At 23.9% G+C, this 20,939-nt stretch overlaps 1 protein-coding gene across 1 annotated transcript; it reads right to left on the bottom strand.

Annotated features, from left to right (window-relative positions):
- Positions 1–16,849: 16,849 nt before the first annotated feature.
- Positions 16,850–18,025, bottom strand: LOC142326624 (fork head domain transcription factor slp2-like). The gene is made up of 2 exons (XM_075369218.1): positions 17,804–18,025; positions 16,850–17,728 (listed from the first exon to the last, which is right to left on the bottom strand). The coding sequence occupies exons 1-2, from the start codon at positions 18,023–18,025 to the stop codon at positions 16,892–16,894; spliced, it is 1,059 nt and encodes a 352-aa protein (XP_075225333.1). The 3' UTR covers positions 16,850–16,891.
- Between the last annotated feature and the right edge of the window lie 2,914 nt (positions 18,026–20,939).

Below are 20,939 nucleotides of genomic sequence, written 5' to 3' on the forward strand. Positions count from 1 at the left end.
AAGAAATTCTAGACTGGAAATCTACAACAAAAGAAAATGTCTATTATACCAGTTTGTATTGCATACAGTATATTACATTTACACAATCGTTTTATGGTATTTTTATAACTCAACAAAAATTTAAAGTAGACATGTGTTGCTTACAACGCTAATGTATGTTATAAGATGTATTTATAGATATATTAACGAAAATGTTGACAAAATATAAGGTGATACTTAAATTTTTTTTAATCGTACATTTAATCACATTAATATCTAATTATGTGTGACCTTTTAATTATAAAAAGGTCTAGTAGTAAGATGTACTATTTAAAAACAGATAGAGGTTCAAATGAAATAGCATAACATAAATAGAATAACAGTTACAATTTTTAAAATACAACATTCGTTTATTTCTTTTAATTACATTTTTTTAAATTTATAATTTTAGTGTACGAGATTATGTATTGTAATGATGTAACATAAATTTATTTTATAAAATATAAATAACTAAAATTACATTGGTTTAAATCACATAATAATAATAATTTATTAACATTAATTAATGTACATATTTAATTGCTTTTTACATTAATATAAATAATACAATTTAATAAATATAATATAATAACATACATACATAAATACATACATACATATATACACTGTGCAATGCCAGGTAACTGTTAACTTAAAATTATTAATACAAAATTATTTATGCTTCTTAATATGATTATGTACATAAGTATATTACAATAATAATTTTTATTCTAAGAATTATGCTAAATTATATATATACATATATAAAATGTAATGAACGATTCATTTAGATTTATTTTTTATATTAATAATAATTTTAAATAAGTCCATTTTTTTCTAAACTTTTCAGTTATATTACTACAAGATATTTTAAATTATAGACTAGTAAATAATAAATATTTTTATGCTTAATATTATATTAAAAAAAAAGAAAGTTTAACCTAAATAATCAAATACTGATAAAAAAAGGTTAATTCAATTTTGAAATATTCGCAAAAAAAAAATATATATATATATATAACGCTTAATTATTATAATATAGAGAAATAAAATTAACAGAAATGTTTATTTCTTTGGTTTATATTATTATTATATCGTTATGAATTATATTATTTTATAAATTAAAATAATTATGCTGTTTTGAAAAAAATATATACCAAAAACATAAGATAACAAATTAATATTTGTTACTACTTTGTCTAATTTACCAAGTTAGATGTATTTTTCCGTTACATTCTGTTATAAATTTTGGCATATAAATGACGTTTACTTATTTATTTTTAAATAGTCGAATTTAATCTTTCATAAAAAAAAGTTATTATCAAAAATTCAATTCTATATATTTTTACGTTAATAATAATTAAAAAAAAAAAAAAAATACAATTTCTCTATTTAATTTTATATTTGTGATTTCTTTTTACAGATTCAATTAATATTAAATTAACAAATAATAATGTACATAATTCTATTAAATTCTTTCTATATCTCTTAAGATGAACTATTAATTAAATGATATGTTTATTTAATTTATGTAATTCGTTAAAATAAAATAAGTTTTCTTCAATCCTAATTTGATTTACCACATGTTAATTACAAGTAAGTTTTTTACATTATTTTAAATTTATAAAAAATTATTAAAACTTTACTCAAACCAAACTGAAATTGAATTTAAATAAATTATCTATTTTGTTGAAAATATTTACTAAATTGTCAAGCTGTCGTATTGAATTTAAACGGATTTGTTTATAATATTACATAATACTTTTTTTTAATTTCCGGGTCCACCGTTAGGTATTGCTTAAGAGGATGAGATGAATGATTTGCAACATGTGAAAATCTCATGCCTGACCGGGATTCGAACCCGAGACCTCCGGATGGAAGGCCGAGACGCTACCACTCGAGCTATGAGGACGGCTATATAATACATTTAAAAAATAATTACGCAGCTTTAAAGAATTTTTTTATTTTACGCGTGTACCCTTATATTAATGACTCATAACCAAAATACAAAGCAAACATATAATTTTATTGGAGTAAAAAATCCATTTATTTATTTTTTAAATAAAGTTTCCTGTTGTAAATTTGTTGAAGTTTGTCACAAGGTGTTTCAATTAATTTTCTTTTAGATGTGATTTATTAAAACGTGGGAAGTAAAAATACTATTTCAATAAAAGATATTTAGATTTCAATATTTTATTTTTATCATTTGCTAAAAAACAAATAATTAGTTACGTTTAAATTAATAAAATATTATATATATTTATATTAAACTAAAATAACAGGGGGAAAGCAAACAAATATTAGAATAAAAACAGAAACATTAGTCAGAATATAACCTACGTAGGGATTGTCTGGCGCCGATAACAAAATTAAACATTAAACACATTAAGTTATTTAATACTTACAACATATAACTAATATTTCAGTATTTATCAATAATAAACAATCTATTTACGCGTACAATAAACAAATATACTCATTATTTAAATAGAAATAAAAATGTTTAATTTAAATAAATACAATTTAAGATAAATAAACAAAACTTAAATCCGTTTTTATTTAGAATAACGATGCGTTATAGTTAAGTTACGTTGTACAGCTTTTTATTAAAGAATAAAGAGACTCATTCGATGTTTTTTTCAAGAAAATATTTTATTTTATAATATACCACGATTACCGATAAAAGGGCTCCTATAATTTTTTTCTCCGATACAAATCCTTTTTAGTTAAGAAAGTTATTGTAATTAAAGTATAATAAAAAATTTAATAACTTTTATCTTGAAATAAGCTTATATTTTTAAGAATCATAAGATGTTTAGTTTACGGTTAAAAGTTAATGAAAATATATAAAATATATTAAAAAAGGTGATGGAAAATTAAAATTCCAATTTTTACGAAAAATCTAGATACTTATTAATATATACCCGTTTAATGTTAAAAATGGACAGGTAAGGAAATTATTTTCCTACTTATATACAGATTAAATAAAATTTTATATTTTATTTGGACTGGAAACGGTATACAATTTATTTGTAACTGACTCATAGGTTTGCCATATTAGCAGTACATCGACGAAAACATAAAAAAAAAATTAAAAACAAAATTATATTTGTTAAAAATTTTATTAAATTTTTAACAAATATAATTAATTGATATTTTATATTAATAGTATCCTTTCCCATAAAAAAAGATGGTACGTGGATGTGTTTGATGAATGTGCACATTTTTATTTTAGCTGCTACTGGCGCAGAGTGGACCACGTGGTGCGCCAGGCAACTGGGAACTGCGCGCAGCGCACGAACGTTATATACTTCTGTACACGAACAATTTATCTCAAAATTTTATTTCTGTTTTGGGGATAAAAAAGGAAAACATAAGATTAGAGCCGAGTTAAAAATTGACAACTCAAGAAACAGTCGAAAATGTTCAATAATTTGTCACTTTTCATTGTCACAGTTTTTGTTAGTACGATAAATTCATGAACGTTATTTAGTTACAGTTGGCAAAAACATTTAACAGAATCACGTGTAATTAAACATAAATCATGTAACGTTTTCGCGGTGGACCGTAGGCCCCCTTTTTTCTAGCAAACTAAATTTTTATTTAAATGATTTATATAGGAACTATATATTAACGAATCGCTAAAGTAACGTGATAGAATTAATATTTAAATAATATTTACTATTGGTATTTATTAAATTATTAAATACTATCTGAAAGTCGAATGTTATAAGACCATTAGTTTTATTAGTTTCTTAGCTTATCTAAATTTATACAAATAAGACTATCTTTATTATTTTTTTTTTTTGTTTTTTTTTAGTTAAGAATTCTAACTCTTCAAATAACACTAAAAATAAATGGACGACAAATTTACTGAAAACGACATCTATTCTCCAAGTGAAGGTTTTTTTTTGTTTTTAGTTAAAATAAAGAGGATTTAGTAATAAAATAATAAAAATAAAACCAAAATTGTGAAAAATAAATTTACTAGTAAACTCTTTAAATTAATTCTCTGGAACTTAAGATTTCTTTCAAAATACAATTTATTTTATGTGATAATTTATCATCGCCAGAAAAAAATTTGTAAAAATGATACAAAATAGAGCTTATAATATTAAAAAAGGTCCTTTTTTAAATTAATTATTCCAGTGAAAATTGATTACATAAAAAAAGATAAATTATATGAAATAAATAATTTTAATACTCGAAGAATTTTACTAACAAAAATTATTGATATAGTGATGTTTAAATAAACTTAGTGACAATAATAATTAATTCGATGAAATAATTCGTACGGAAAAGATTTTAATTTTTATTAGTATTACAATAAAACACTGTTTTCACTATCTGCGGTTAGCGATGGTGGGAGAGATACTCCATAAGTAGATTTTAGTTAAAATGATAATTATTCAAGAAAATAAAATAAAGAGAGCCAGATATCCAGGAAATTTGCAAGGGCAGACAAGCCAAAACACCCCATTAAAAGTAAAAATAACCTAAGATTTATTTATTTAACAAAGATAAAAATCGTTCTTCAATGATGACTCATTATTACTGTTTACTTAGTATTTAATAAATTATTTGTAATTTATGTTCAAAACATGGTTTTAGATTTATTTTATTATAAATGACACAGTGTCATATTTTTTTGTAAAACCGTTAATGGGTATAAAAGGTAAGTCAGAATAACTTTACAGGTCCGTAGAATTTTTGAGACATTTTACCGGTATTTAAAAAGGTTTTGAAATGCTGCTTTAAAATAGTCACTACCCTATTAAAAAAAAATGGTTGCTTTGATAAAGTTAATAAATACTAAAATAATAGTTTTGGATCCATTTTGAAAAATTCCTCCATTAAAAATAACCGCATAGGATTTAAAATATTTATTATTTTTTATATTTATTGAAAAATATTTTTATTTTTTACAAATAAATAATTATTTTTAATTTAATAATTAAAGATTTATCCAAATAAGAAAAAAATAATTTTCATTTTTTTATATTATAGATTTTTCAAGTCTAAATCGTTATATAGACAACATATAAGTAAAATGAATCATTTACATGATTCATAATAAAAGAAATAAAAACCTTTTGGTGAATAATATTTAGTACTTTTAATTAATTGAGAATTAAATTACACTGGCGTGTAAGATGAATCTATCATTTAACTATTTTCAAAATTTTAATTACGATTAAAAAACATCATTCTTCTTGTTAACCAAAATAAAAATTGTGATTAATAATTATTTATTGATTAAACGGAAATGATTTTATTAAAAGAATAAAATAATTTCGAAGAATTATATTCATTTTATATGACGCTAAAACAAACATCTGTTATTAATTTACACAGAATCTTTAAATAAATATTATGATCTAACAATTAAATATTAATTGGTCTCGAAGTACTGCCAGTTATTTTAATTTATGAATCGGTCTAATTAACTGCCATATCTATAGTTTATAAAACAAAAGTTTCGTTATTATTTTAAAAATAAATAAATATAATTTTTATTTTGATAATAATGTAATATTAATATAGAAAAAACTGCATTTTAACGAAGGTCAAATAAATGACTACTCAATTGGTGAAACGGTTTACGATTGTGTTTCGCATAGTAAAACCAAAAATTGTTGTTTTGTTTTAAAAGTTGTTTTTATAAAAGCTCTTCACTATCTAAATACAATATCTATTAAAAAATAATGTAAATAATTATATATATATATATACATAAAATCTGAACGTATTAGTTTGATAGTACGACAGTCAATAACTTTTTCCCCTGCGTTTCATCAATTGTGGATCAACAGCAAATAAAAATTGATTATTAATTTTTATAAATAATTTATTTTTTAGCAATGTTTTACGTTAGCTTGGATCGTTTTTTATTTCTCTAGTAATCACGTCAGTTGTCTGATTTGAAACAATTATCAATTCCTTCTGATAAACTTTTAACCTCTAAAACAATTACTACAACTCGTAGGTTGTATACTTAAATAACTTAGCCAGCTTCTCTCCTATCCTACTTTATTTTAATTAATATTTCAATTCACGTTTTATAAGTCAACATAATTTCCCGGCCTTAACAAATATACATCTTGAACATCCGTGAATCTATTCTGACTAGTTTCGGCGTGACGTCTGTATCTCGCATAACTCGAGACCGATTAGCCGTGGAAAGTTGAAAATTTGGATTTAGAACTGTTGTAACATCTGGTTGTGCACCTCCCCTTTTGACTGCAATCGACTGGGCCAAAAATGTGTATAGTCAGACCTCTAAATAAAGCGGGGGTTTCAATTTTGAATTTTTTCTTAACTTTGCAGTATTAAGCCCTTGTTAAGAGCTTTTCAACGATATATATCATAAGTGGTACTTATTTTCATTGGTTCCAGAATTACGGCCAAATAAAATTTTTAATTAATGAAATATTTCGATATTACAAGGGGAAGGCACATCGATTCGAAACCGACTTCATATGCATATATTTATTTTTTTTTTACTTTAAATATATTGCTTTATTAATAATTATTAACCTCTGATTGTAAAACACTTTTAACAATAAATACTAATTTAATAATAACAATATTTAAAAAAATCAGAAGTTATTAGTGAAAATAAAATCTTATTTCACTAATAACGTACTTTTAATTTACGTACTTTCAATTTTAATTCAAAAAGTTTTACAATCAGAGGTTAACAATTATTAATAAATCATTCTATTTTAATTAAAAAAATATATGAATATGAAGTCGGATTCGAACCGATGGATGTGTGTATGATTTACGGATCCGACACAGTTCTCACTTACACCAATTATTTACTTGTGAAACAAAATTAATATATTTAATAATAAAAAAATGCTAGGGAAATTTTTAGAACCGTTTTTCTTGATTTGAAATCAACGGAATTGAATATTCCGTATTAGTATTTTGTGATGAATACATATAAACAGTATTCATATACGCAATAAGGGTCAAATCGGTGACCCGAAGCCACTTGTTCGCTACACTAATATGTATCTACAGTAATATCGTACCTCGCTTTCAAATGAAATAATTTTAAATGAAATGCAGGAAAAATGTGTATATGTAATTTAAAGGAGTACAAGAAGTGACTTGGTGTTCATATCAATTTTATTATTATTAGATTCCTATTTGATAGTAAGATTTTTTTCCGTAGGAATATTCTTATTTATCCCAGTTTATTTTTATTTCTACCTTAATTCATCCGTAACTTGTAACTTATTTTTTTTAATAAATAATATATTTTACACAAATAACTGCAAATACTCGTTATAAAGTAAAAAGCGACCATTTTTTTTAATTTTACATTTACGTACGAGTAGTATATTATTTATGAATATATGACTACGCGTAGAATAAAAAAAGTCTACAGTTCTGTATAATTTTAATGAAGCACTACTTAGTAACCCTCCGAGCCTTCTGATTATTACTTTAAAAAAACAAAAAAATGAAATAATTTTCAAAATATAACAATACTTTTGAGAAAAACTGATATATAGGCACATATAATATTTTAGGTTTTTATAATATTTCAAAATAATTACTTTAAAAAGTAAATATTAATGAAAAAAATATTCAAATTGTAGACAAAGTTAAACAATTTCTTGTAGCAAAATATCTTGCTTGAATACAAAGAAATATATTAATTATTTTAATTTGTTAATAAAAGTAATAAATTTGTAAATAATATAGGTTTAAATTACAAGTTACAACATTCCTATTATTCGCACGTAACAAAATTACTCGTATTTTCGCGTTCAGTACAAAATTAAACCAGATTAAAATTATTTAATACTTTAAATTTTTCATGTAACTCTTACAAAACGCTAAAGTTTAATTAACAGTAATTTAGAATGTTAATTTTGTTAGTGTTAGACGAAAAAAAATATTTTTGTCTACATGAACATGTTAAAAAATAAAATTAAACTTAATGCGATAAGTTATTTTTATTATAATTTTATTTTCGGACATTCTTTTCTAGAAATAGTAAAAATTTGCTTATTAGTGGTGTAGAGAATAATAACAACACAGCATTAGTAGTTATCTAACAAACGAATAAATATTTAATAAACAATATGGTATCTATATATAAATATAAATAACCCAAACAAAACTTCAGTATGATTAATCTATACTCGTATTTATTTGTTATTTACTGGTGGTTTATAGATAAGACCTATTTAATATCCATGAACAAATAAATACCTGATAAATTTACTATTGTTGTTTATTAATCTAACGATAATATTTTAAAGTTGTTTTTATTTAAATTTACTGTATCTATATATTTTATTAACGATTATTTATTTAAAATTTGTTTAATATAGCTTACTTATTTTCTTGTTTTTATTATCGAGTAATACGGGATTTAATTTTATTTTTGTATTAAAAATAAAATTAATCGTCTGAAAACACCATTTTTCTACACTATAATTATTATTCAATAATTAATTTTTGCCTACTGAAGTTTTAACGGTAATTATCATTATTTCTAAGAAAATTATTATACTAAAAAGATAAATAACATATGCAAATGGTCTTTCATGTCAAAATTTCATAAACAAATTATGCTAACTTAATTTTAGAACGAACTTTATCGGTCTCTTTAAAAAAAATCTATACATAAGTAGCCTAAATGTCGCTGAACAAAAAAAAAGGACTGACCGTAAAAATGTTTTTTTGGGAATTTAAGTTTTTTTATTTACGTAATCAATAAAAAGTGGATATTTTAATTCAGAAATTTTCTTTCGCGTGCATGAAATCGAACTGCAAAATGATACATTTAAATATATATCCAATTATTATTGAATGAATCGTTAAAAAACATCACAAAATATTTAAAACGCTAAACAATTTTTTTTTTAAAGGATTCCAATTTATTTGAGCCCAATAGATCCAATAATTCTAAAAATAAATAATCACATTTTAAGAAATATTATATTCTTATTTAAAAAAAATTAATTTCTTTAATTAAAATCGAACTATTATTTTTAAGATACACGCAATCAATATTTATATGAACAAGATGATTAAAAACTCACTTTTTTCTATAAAGATATTTTAATATATAGCAAATTAATGTCACGAAGCAAAATTAATTATTTTTTTAAAAAAATCCTTAATTATTCAAACATTGTAATATCATTACAAAAAATCAAAAGTTATTTTTAACGTTGTTATGTAAATAAACAAAAAATTGTAACCTTTTACATATTTAAGTTTAAATATCATTATTATCTAATCAATTTTAATGATTGAAGAATAAAAGAAAAAAATTGTCATTCATAAAATAATAATTTTTAACAGTCACAAAACAAAAAATCACTTATTAAATTTAAAAAAAAAATCGTGTATATGAATTTAAAAAAATTATCTTTAGAGTCGATTACAAATCAAAATTTATTAAAGGTACATAAAAATCTCATCAGTAATATTCTAGTACAACTAATTAATTAACAAATACAAACAAAAAAAAACACGAACTAGTCACGTTTCTTTTTTTAAAATGTAAAGTTTTAAATAACTGAGATAAAAATTAATACTCAAACCGAATTTTATTTATTAATACTGTCATAGGGGTTTATAATAAGTTATTCAGTTCAATAAATTTTATATTAAAAAAATAATCTTATTCTTTTAAATATCAATAAAATATAATTTTCAGCACATAGCCTTCAATTAATTTAATGGCAGAAAGAGAGAGTATATTTACAAACAACAAGCTAATATAATATTAATAAATTTTATTTATTAATAAATTTTATTTACGTAAATATTTTTAGTAATGTTTTATTAACAATAAAACATTACTAAAAATGGATTACGCAATATTAAATAAATCTGATGGTAAGACATATTACATAGAAACGTAATATGTAAAATCGTATTTAACGACGAGAAATGATGTTCATAACAATCCCCCGTTTAATGATTTCAGTACTGGGGTAGAAGAAAATGCAGCAGCTAGCAACATTCTTCTTTATCATAAAAAAAGTAACAGAATTTAATAATTAGCGTTATTTATGTTATAATAATAAAACAAAGAATTAATAAACAAAATTATGAAAAAAATACGTGCTTCTGGAAGTTTGTTATTTCGTATTTTATTTAATTTAGTTTATCTATAAACCTAATAACATCTAATTTGTTAAATAAAATCGTGATTTCTTACTTCGTAAACAGTTTCCTACTGCAGTGTCTTAATGAAGGAATTTGAAATTCTATATTTTTTTATGTATTTTTTGTTTCTTTTAAAACAGATTGGTTGTTATCATCGGTTACATGAAAACACAATAAACAGGTTTAATGCTAAATAATTTTGATGATTTAAAAAAATTTTATTTCGTTATGGGGTCGAAAATCGATCAATGCTTTTTTTACGGTCGATATACGTAAGTTTCAATAGATAATTGAATTATAAATATATTAAGGTGACTTTAGGAAGCATTTTCTATTCAAATATAATTTCGTACAACAAAAGTTTAGTAAGCGGAACTTGTTTTTAAGTCAATACAGATAATTATTACCTTAATAAAGGTGATATTACTACAGATGATATTAATTACCTTAAACTTCGTGTTATAATTTAATTTATTTTTAATGCGTTAGGTTATTATAATTATTTTCATTAAAAATAAATTTTCGTAAAGAAGAACCTTTAAAATATATTATAAGCAAACTATATTGAAAATTTTGTTGTTCTTCTCTTCAATAATCAATACATTTTGAATACTAAAAAATTCACTTGAACTCGCTGAATTATCTGATCGCGAACATCGGCAGCTATGACATCGATTCGCCTTGATACTGCGTTATAAGACAGCGGAATTTTTTTCAATATTTTTGCTTTTCTTTTATTTTTGCCTATTAAAACATTGATCATATTAATTGCAGCAGCCAATAGGAGATTTAACAAGTAACTACAACGAAGTGTTTCATGTTAAGGGAAGTGACAGACGCCTATGTAAAAATTAAAAACAAAAAGTTACTGAACATTTTTCTGTATATAGATTTTGATTAATGTAAATTCATCCTGAATTATTAATTGATTAAATTGTTTTTTTTTTTAATTTTTTTATTATTTAGTTCTTTATTTTGAGAATGGAAGTATTACCTTTTATGATAACAAATGAAATCTGTAATGAAACAAACAAATTCCATATTATATTTTAAAACAAATATAAAATATTTAATATGAATTAATTAGCACGATCCTGAATTTTAAAATAACAGATTCAATTGAGGTATTTTGAAACGATTTAATTAAAAATTAACGAATTCCTGATTAAAAAAAATACTCGCGTTTTTTTTATGAGATTCGTTGCATTAAAACAACTTTTAGATTAGCTATAACTTAATACTAGAAAATTAAAATCATAAATTATTTACATTTATTTAGCGACGACGTGACAATTTAGTTAATACGCAATTTATTTTTAATAGAAGTAAAGACTTTTAAGTTAAAACAATTTGTAGTGATGAATTTACGTTTGTAATAAAAAATAAATAAAATATTTAATACGGAGACTAATATGTTACAGATATTATTTAAAAATTCTGCGTTATTAAGCAACATTATCCCATAAATATTAGTTTATTAAAAAAAAAATATATAATAAAAATAAAATTTATTTTTATATAATTTCAATTTTGTTGTTAAGCAGTTAATACTAAAATAATTATAATTTAGTTAATGCTAAAATTTCCATTACTAAATAACCTAAAATAACATATTTCGCAACAGTCGATCATAAGTAATTAAAATTATTTGCAAATCATTACCACCGCCAACCTTTACGAACAATCTTAGTTAAAATATTTTTGCACGGGAAAAAAGTAACCTTACTTAATTTTATTATTTCAATTTTAATATAAAAATTTACAACGCTTAGTGTTTTTATATTAAAATATCAACTTGTAGTACCAAATATAAAGTGAATTTATCTCTTTTCAGTAAATATTTTTATAATAAAAAATTAAAATTATTTTTTTGTATATTATTTTAAAATTAAAAATGTATTATCCTACAACATATTTTATTTAATAAATTATTCTGTAATATTAAACGTGATTTAGTTTGTAAAAAACAAAGAAAAAAAGGATATCGTGTGTATGTAATTTATCATTAGTCTAAAATATCACTGTTTAAAAGGAAGCATCCCGCAGTTTCAGACCAAAGAAAAATAAGCAAAATTAGTAGTAGTAAACGCTATTGTGTAATAAAAACATGCACAAGAACGCCTGGTTTATTGCTAATAGTTTGACAGTAAACATAATAAAATCTTCATTTTTTTTTATTTTTCAAACTAAAAGATAACAATGTAAATCAAATCTTCAGTTAACCCTGATTTTTTTTTAAATTCACATTTATTTATATTAAGCTGAGTCAACTAGTTATTTTTAGATCTATTTCTCTTCTATATTTAAGTAGGATTTACTTGTATATAAATAAGTTTAAAAAAAAATTTTCTGTATATTTTTTAATGAAAAAGCTTTCGAATTATGGTTTACATAACGTTTGGTTGATGATCGATTGATTCGTTATTAAGATGATTTAGCATTCTTCCTATTCGAGTTTTTAAACCACGAAAAACATCTTATATTTAATAATTATGTTTAGTTTACATTACTTTATTATGTAATTTTTTTCACCGTAGTCTAATGTAACTTTTAAATCTCATTTCATTTTTATACCGTAAATCAAATTTAAAATCATTACCATTTAAATCACTGTTTAGCTAATTGATTAAAATTAAATTCTCAATGTTCCTTGCATTAATAGGAAATCTTTCAATTAAATTTATAAGTTATCAAAAGCGGGTTACATTTCTTAAGTTAAAACTTAGATTACATATTTTCATAAAACCGTAAAAAAAAACTCGCCTACATAAGAAAATTAGTTTTATAATAACTATTTGAAGTTAAGATAAAAGTAATGCTTTTCAAGGAAAAAGTTAATAAACGGCTATTAAAAAAATAATTATATTAATTATATGTTTGTTAGAGTTATTTTTTTACTTTTTATAAGTTATTATAAATATTTATAAAAAACTTTATTTTTTTATTTCAATACTGTTATTATGCAACGTGTTGGTTCTTTCTTTAATTTAATAGTTTTGTTATTATTTATTTTTTTAATTAATGCTTTTAGTTAAATACCGATAACAAATATTTTTTTTTATTTTCAGGATATTTAAATCTGTATGAAAAATTCTAAAACCTGAAAAAGTTTACTATTACCATATATTACTTGAAAAGTTAAAATCACTTACATAATGGTACTACACGGTATTTATAAATCAAAAAGAGTAATTGCTTAATTAAAAAATAAAATTAATTAGAGAAAACCGTAAAATTAAAAATATATATAGACCTACACAGGTGTAGCCAGTTCTGCTAAACTTCATAGGCCTATTTTTCTCATTAAACTAATGAATCAAAGTTCATACAAACATGTGTTCGAAATCTCTTCATTAGCGAATTACGGCTAGTGAAAGATTACGTTCTGATTTCTGCTCCTCCGTTGAAATTAAGCCCTACTGAAATTATAGGAAGGTAGATTAAAAAACGAATTTAGTGGTTTCATATGGTTTTTGACCTGAAAGATCTTTTACAAATGGGCTGGATCTTATTTTCTACGAAATAAGTGTAATAAAAAAATATAATAAATTGAAAAACAGTTTTATGACTTTGGAGTAAAATAATGTTGTTAAATTGTCAATAAACAAATAAAACTTTATTGGTTAAATTGATAGAAAATTTATGTCAAAAAATTGTTTTTTTCAACTCAATTTTTTTGGTCATTTTTAAAAAACTTTTCAGGTCAAAAATCATAAAAAAAACCCGCTAAATTAGTCTTTTAATTTACCAACCCAGAACATTAGTAGGGCTTCATTTCAATGAAACAGCAGAAATCGGGCAAAATTTTTCTCTAGTCGTAACTCGCTAACGAAACGTTTTCGGACTCATGTTTATATGAACTTTTTTAATTATTTTAAAGAAAGAAATAAGCCTATGAAGTTTAGCAGAATCCTCCCGGGTCACCTTATACGTACAATAAAACTTGATGATTTTCTTGAAACTAACAATAATAATCATAATAACCACAGCATTGCTATTACAAATTTATATATATAGTTATCATTTTCATAAATTCAATGCAAAGCACATTAAAAAATTAATTATGTATTATTCTTACAGAAGTGATACTTATTAATAAATATAAAATTATTTATATAATATTATTATAATTTCTTGAAGAAAAGAAGTATTATTATAAAAGGAACTGAAGAAATAATTTGAGATCACGTAATAAACTATCAATTCAAATCAGTAAAGTATGAATTAGCGTTTTATTTAAATAATAATGTATTTAAAAATAAGACCCTAATCACTATTGAGAAATTAAGTTTTAAAAATATAAAAAAAAACAAACGTATAAAAAAATCACACCTACGGATAAAAATAAACGTTTTTAAAATGTTAAGTATTAGGCGGCTGGATAAAGTTGAAATGAACAGGTTTTAGCTAGAATTTACAGTAAAGAAATATTTAACCGACTCTGATAGGCCGTTTATAAAAAGACACTCAAGTTTAATTACTAATTTAATATGAAAAGGAAAATGATAAAAATATAAAAGAAATTAAAGATTAGAATATATGGAACTGAAATAATCAAGAAAATAAAATTGTTAAAAAACAAACAAATTAGAATGTATTCAAATTTTCATTCCACAAGAATAACGGTAATGAAAGGAATTAAAGAGTTGCATCATATCTGTCAACCGACTAAGAAGTTAAATTATGTATCCGTGAAAATACAGTATTTATTAACAGGAAAAATATTTTAATTAATTACAACGTAAATATTAATGGTTTTAAATTAAGGATTGGTAAATATTACTGTTAATATTAATTTAATGAGAATTAACCTACTTTATTCTAACATTAAAGAGTTTAATATTTTTCAGAATACATATACTACTGAATTTTAGTACAAATTATTAACGAAATTTTCCAGCGGTTGGCAGTACCTTTTTACAATAGAATAACAAATTAATGTTAGATTTTATGTTAACGCGATAATAATATTGGTAAATTCATATTAAATTATGAAGCTCACAAGAACTCTTTTGTATTGAATTTCATGGAATAGGCCTAATTATTAGTTCATCAAAGATGACCAAAAACATTACTACCGATAAATTTATCTCTTTCCTGATACTGATCTAATTAAATATGCCGGTAAAAACACAATCATAAGAAAGAATTACTTTAATTTTAATAAATTCCAGTATATGATTTCACAACAAAATAATCACAAAATTAATAATTTCATTTTTATGAAGACCTGTCCATAAAAATTTTAATGTATTCATTATCCAAAATTACGGCTAAATTTATCCAATGAACTAGTAAAGTTATGGTTCAAAAGAAAAATTTTTAATTACATTTTTAAAATGTGTGATATACTTTTTAAATATGTGATGAGTATTTTTCAATATATACATATAAAAAAAAAATTGAGCGTTTTAAATTTTACCTAAAATGTGATTATTGGTATAATCTCAAATAAAAATAGTCTTCCTGTTTCATCTTGTTCATAAAAATTAAAACAATTCAAAGTCAAAAAACATAATAATATTTTAAACACAATACTAAAATTTTAATTTAAAAAAGGACCTTTCTTAAAAGTAAATATACATGAATAATTAATTAAATAAGATTTAATATAACTTATCTATTTTATTTATTATTATTTGAAATTAATTGAATCTGAATTTATGAATTAATTTTTCAATGAAATAAGTTGCAGCAATTAAATCCACTTAAGTCTTAAGCCTTTAGGTTAGGTTTTCACACTCTTAAAATAAAATTATTTTAATTTTATTATCATAAAAAGTTAATTATTGTACTGAAAATAACTTTTAAGAAATAGAAATCAATAAAAATGTTGTCGCCAGATTACAAATTTCATAAAAAAGCGTACGATTTTGAAGAAATTTTTTTAATAATTTATGAGAAACTTAAAAGTAACAATAAACAAATTAATTAACAAAAGATATGTAAAACCAACTAGAATATATATATATATATATAATCTTATCTAACCAATATGATTATTATTAATAATACAATTGGTATAATAATAAACAAATACAATTTTATTTATTAGTTTATTATTATTACTAAATAATATAATTTAATTATAATACAAGAGAGATCACAGTTTAAAAATAATGATATAATATTAAACACTATTTCCAGTATTATGTTAATATATGAAATTATTAAAAAATTAGTTTTATTTCAACAAATTTAACAGCCTAAATCTGTATGATCACTGCCATAATCAATAACAAAATCAGGGCATTTTTCTTTGAAGTAATTCTAACTATAAAAAAGTAAATAGATAAAGTCATAAATATAGCTATTATAAACAATAATATCCATATAATTTTCTTGCTTCGTCTTTCAATTAAAAGTGAATTTGAAATTATTTATCTGTATCAGAGCCTACGATTTATTTAGACTTTACCTGTTTTTGTTCAGATTAATTTATCTATTTCATAATATTGAAATATAAATAAAACTTTCATATAAATTAATTCTTTATCTTTTGCTAATCACTTCATTTTTTAATAATAACAACCTTTATTGAATTTATATTTACAAACGTAAAATATTTGACAAAAGACAATAACACTTTGGTCTATGACGTCAAAACGATTATTTTTTAATAATTTCATATGCTAAATTCAGGAAAATTCTGTTTTATATAAATAAACTATTATAAAAAAATTAAATTTAAATACTGTTTACATTAAAACATACATAACTAAAATTTTTAGCTTGGCGGTCTAGTGATAACAGTTACCGGTTTATAGATCGGCGGTGGCGGAGGCCTTGGAGGTTCTGGACTACTGGAACAACTGCTGGAAGATGCCGTCGTAGGCGTTGTAGGTGGCGCTAAAGTCGCGGCTACCAGCTGCTGATGATGATGTCTCAATGTAGTATACAAATCTTGATAACCCGACGGATAAACTGCCGGTCTAAACGACGCCGATGAAGATTCGGCTAATAGACGTTCTACTGAAAATCCGTGTGCAGGTAAAGGTGTCGGTTTCGGTAAAGGTTGTAATAATCCGGCAGGGTACGCCGGGTATCCAGGATAACGATGATATAACGATGTCGGATTACAATAAAGTTGGCCTAAAGGCGATAAACTCCATCCTGCAGGAGTACCCGGGAAAGGTCCGGGTGCGGCCGGATATAAACCGGCTGCACCCAACACTACAGTCCTTTTAAACGCCGCTAACCGACTTCTGGACGCCGCCGTAGATCTTCTTCTCAATTTTCCAGTCGTTCCGCCGATAAAGACGTCTTCACTGCTTGGATCTAACATCCAATAATTTCCTTTACCGGGATCGTCGTAATGTCTTGGAACTTTTACGAAACACTTATTTAAACTTAAATTATGTCGTATTGAATTTTGCCAACCTTGTTTATTCTCCCTGTAATACGGAAAGTTCCTCATAATATATTCGTAAATACCGTTCAAAGTTAACCTCTTTTCAGGACTTTGTCTGATCGCCATCATTATTAAAGCGTTATAACTGTACGGTGGTTTTTCATTTTTCTTTTTCTCTTCCGTATTACTATTAGATTTATTATTACTACTATCCTTATTATTATCACTATTCGCATTGTCTTCACACCTCTCATCGATATCTTCATCGTCGTCCATATTATGATCGACATTTAAAGTTCTACTAGTACAATCTAACGGCGGTGGAGTACCTGTGCCGGTCACATCTAAATCCGATTCGACGTCGCTAATGTCTTCCGATTCGATAGCGCTGCATACAGGACTTGGTGGACGGCTGGCTGTTTCTGGTAGAATCGAACTTATACTAAACGATGATTTAAGAGGCGTACGAGCCATAATCGGATGCGGTAATGGTCCTTCTATTTTAACCATATTTTCATTAAAAATAAATATTTAAAAAAAATATTTTATACCGTAACATTAACACATAAAATACATACGTATGTATATAAAATAAAGTTCGTCGAATTAATAATTCAAAAGAAGAAAAAACTATAATAAAAAAGTTTTTATAATTATAAAATAATAAATAAAACAGTTAGACTACATAACTTCCATGAAACAACACAATAAAACAGTTTTGCAATACAGTTTATCGGCCACGAAGAAAATATTTTGCTTCTCACACGACACTCTCGTTTCAATTCTAGATACGAACTGAGACGGACACATAAAACTTGCTTTATGTGACCCAAACAGCTGCCCCCACCATATCGACCAATAGGATTACTGTTTTACAATGTTTAGCTCCACCCAGCTTGTATATCCCCTACCACACAAAATATTTACCCTACCACTGTACTATATACTATTATATTATATATTACACATATATGTATATATCTACAGAAACCTTTCATCAAACAGCGACCTTAACAAAACGATACACTTTATATATATATATATATCAACCATTACAATGTACTTGTTAGTGTAAGTTGCTACATGAAATTATTATTTTAATAGCCTCAGGTTTTTTTTTAAAAATGAAATAACGCAAAAGTATTCTTATTAATAAACAAAAGGTTCTGTCGTATTATAATTGTTATTAAAATTTTATTTATTTGTGTTTCCTGAGATTTACAATAGTTAACAAAAAAATATGTTCCCGTGACTTTTCTTGTTAAAAATGATACCTACTATATATTTTACTATTGTTTGTAACAATATAACAATTTATAATACATCAGTTTAATGGTACTCATAAATATTTCATCATATATTTTGTACATTTTTTCCCCACCTAGGAATTATTTAATTACTGTTACTTAACTGTATACTAATTTCTTTTAATATTCTAGTTCAGAATTATCCAACTTACAAAAATGTCCACATAACGCAGAAAAAAGAAAAACAAGTAAAAAAAGGGTTTTCCTTGCGTAGCGCAAGGAAAAAAATAATTCAGACTTAAATCAATGCATAATAATAAAATTAATTATAAATTAAACTAAAAATTATGTTACACTTGTACATTTTACAAGATGTCAACTTTTTAGAAGTTGAAATTAATTACGAACAATTTATCAATCCTTTATTTGACACAGATTGAAAAAATACGAAATTAAAAAAAAAGAATTTCATTTTATTTACTTTAATGATTATTATTTATCATCGGGATAGGTCTACAAAAACAGCTGACCTTATAAGGAATAAAAAACCTCATAAAGATAAGAAACGAAGAACTTGATAAATATAAGAAAAAAATTATGGAAAATGCAGGAATATATATTATTTTTGACAAAAGTTTTGCGACTAATTTTCTTGAGCATCTGAAATACTTTAAATATAAAGATTACATCATTTTATGTACTGCTATTGGCCTAGTGACTCGATATCCAGTTTTTAATTTGACTTTTAAGCATTTCTTCTGATTTGTATATAATATAATAACAGTCAAATACGTTTTATTCAATTCAGCAAAAATGTTCTTTGCAATTTGGTGAGACAACTAATGAATAAAAATTTTCCCTTTCAAAATATTGACCGGTATAATTGTTGAGGAAGGGGGTAGTGCCAATCGTTAACCTTTAGAATAAATGACACTATCCAGTTAAACAGATTGCTTTATAAATAAATTTATTTTACATACGATAATTAAAAATTGTGGAAAATTAAAAACACTAAGATTTTAAAAGTACTTTTTCGACAACACGGTCGATGATGTCCACCATCCCTGGAGACAGTATCTACGATTTCGGTGATACAGTAAGATTATTTTTGGCTTTAGTTAAACGTTCATTAATTAATTCGTTCAAAAATGATGGTTTGCAGTTTGTTTTAATTTTCACTCTATTAATTCAATTTTTTGTAGAACCTAGTTTGTTAGATTCGACAAATAACGAACCAGGTCTATTCTTCATAGATGTACTAGTAATGGTGATGAAAAAAAACTTAAAACTATCTATGTAGATAGTATAATTTTTCCTTAAAAATAGATATTCTTAAGTTATATGAAAAAACCTTAAAACGTCAACGTGAAAGAAACTTCTATAAAATAATAAGTTATCAAAATTGGGCTATTTGAGGAAGCGTAAGATTGAACGGTATATAATTAATTTTCTCTAATATAATTGAAGCTTGATATAAAATAAACATTTAAAATTTTGATCTTAGGAAAATGGAATCGTTCTGTATTTTTTTTCTAGCAGAGCAACGTATATAGTAAAACCGTTTCTCAAATTTTATTTAAAACTACCCCAATATTTCTTTGGGATGTTTATTCATATATCTGTAATGCAAAGATGCATCAATCAGAGAACTTTCTAAGAGTAATGGAGCTTAGTATACAGCCAACTATAGTGAAACGTGTGATGTAACTTGTAGAAATGAATATCTCATGAATTTTAATGTTCTTGTCGGTATGTAAGATTAAAAAAAAAGAAGACAAAAGGAGAAAATTTTTTCTCGTTTTACTTTGTAAGCCAGCAATTGGTTCTTATTATTTTTAAAATGCTTACACGAGATTCAGGAGTAAAATTTTTGCAACGCCAGGTCGCTTACAACGTTTTTTTGGCTATTATGACACTAAAAAATACACCATAGTTCATTTCGTAGAAAAAAACTCGTCCAACAAGAATCAATTACAGTATTTTATTAAAAATATTTCTATAATATAAAATAATTTTTTTTTACTAAAGATACTTAATAAATTTTTGTAGCTAGTACTGATTTAACGTTTCTGATAAATATCGAATTTAATAACATTTACTTAACAATTAATTCCCAGAATTTGAATAATAGTTTTGCACTGCAGGCTAGGTATAATGTAGAAATATATTTACAACAC

The sequence above is a fragment of the Lycorma delicatula genome, chromosome 6, assembly GCF_047948215.1.
Source record: "Lycorma delicatula isolate Av1 chromosome 6, ASM4794821v1, whole genome shotgun sequence".
In the NCBI taxonomy this organism is placed as follows: Eukaryota; Metazoa; Arthropoda; class Insecta; order Hemiptera; family Fulgoridae; genus Lycorma; species Lycorma delicatula.

Bases quoted from the DNA above. Each gene is read 5' to 3' on its own strand.
- LOC142326624 (XM_075369218.1), bottom strand. From the start codon at position 18,025: ATGGTTAAAATAGAAGGACCATTACCGCATCCGATTATGGCTCGTACG. The intron at 17,729-17,803 runs GTCGATCATAAT...GATAATAATAAG, and splicing joins GTACTAGTAGAACTTTAAAT to GATAGTAGTAATAATAAATC.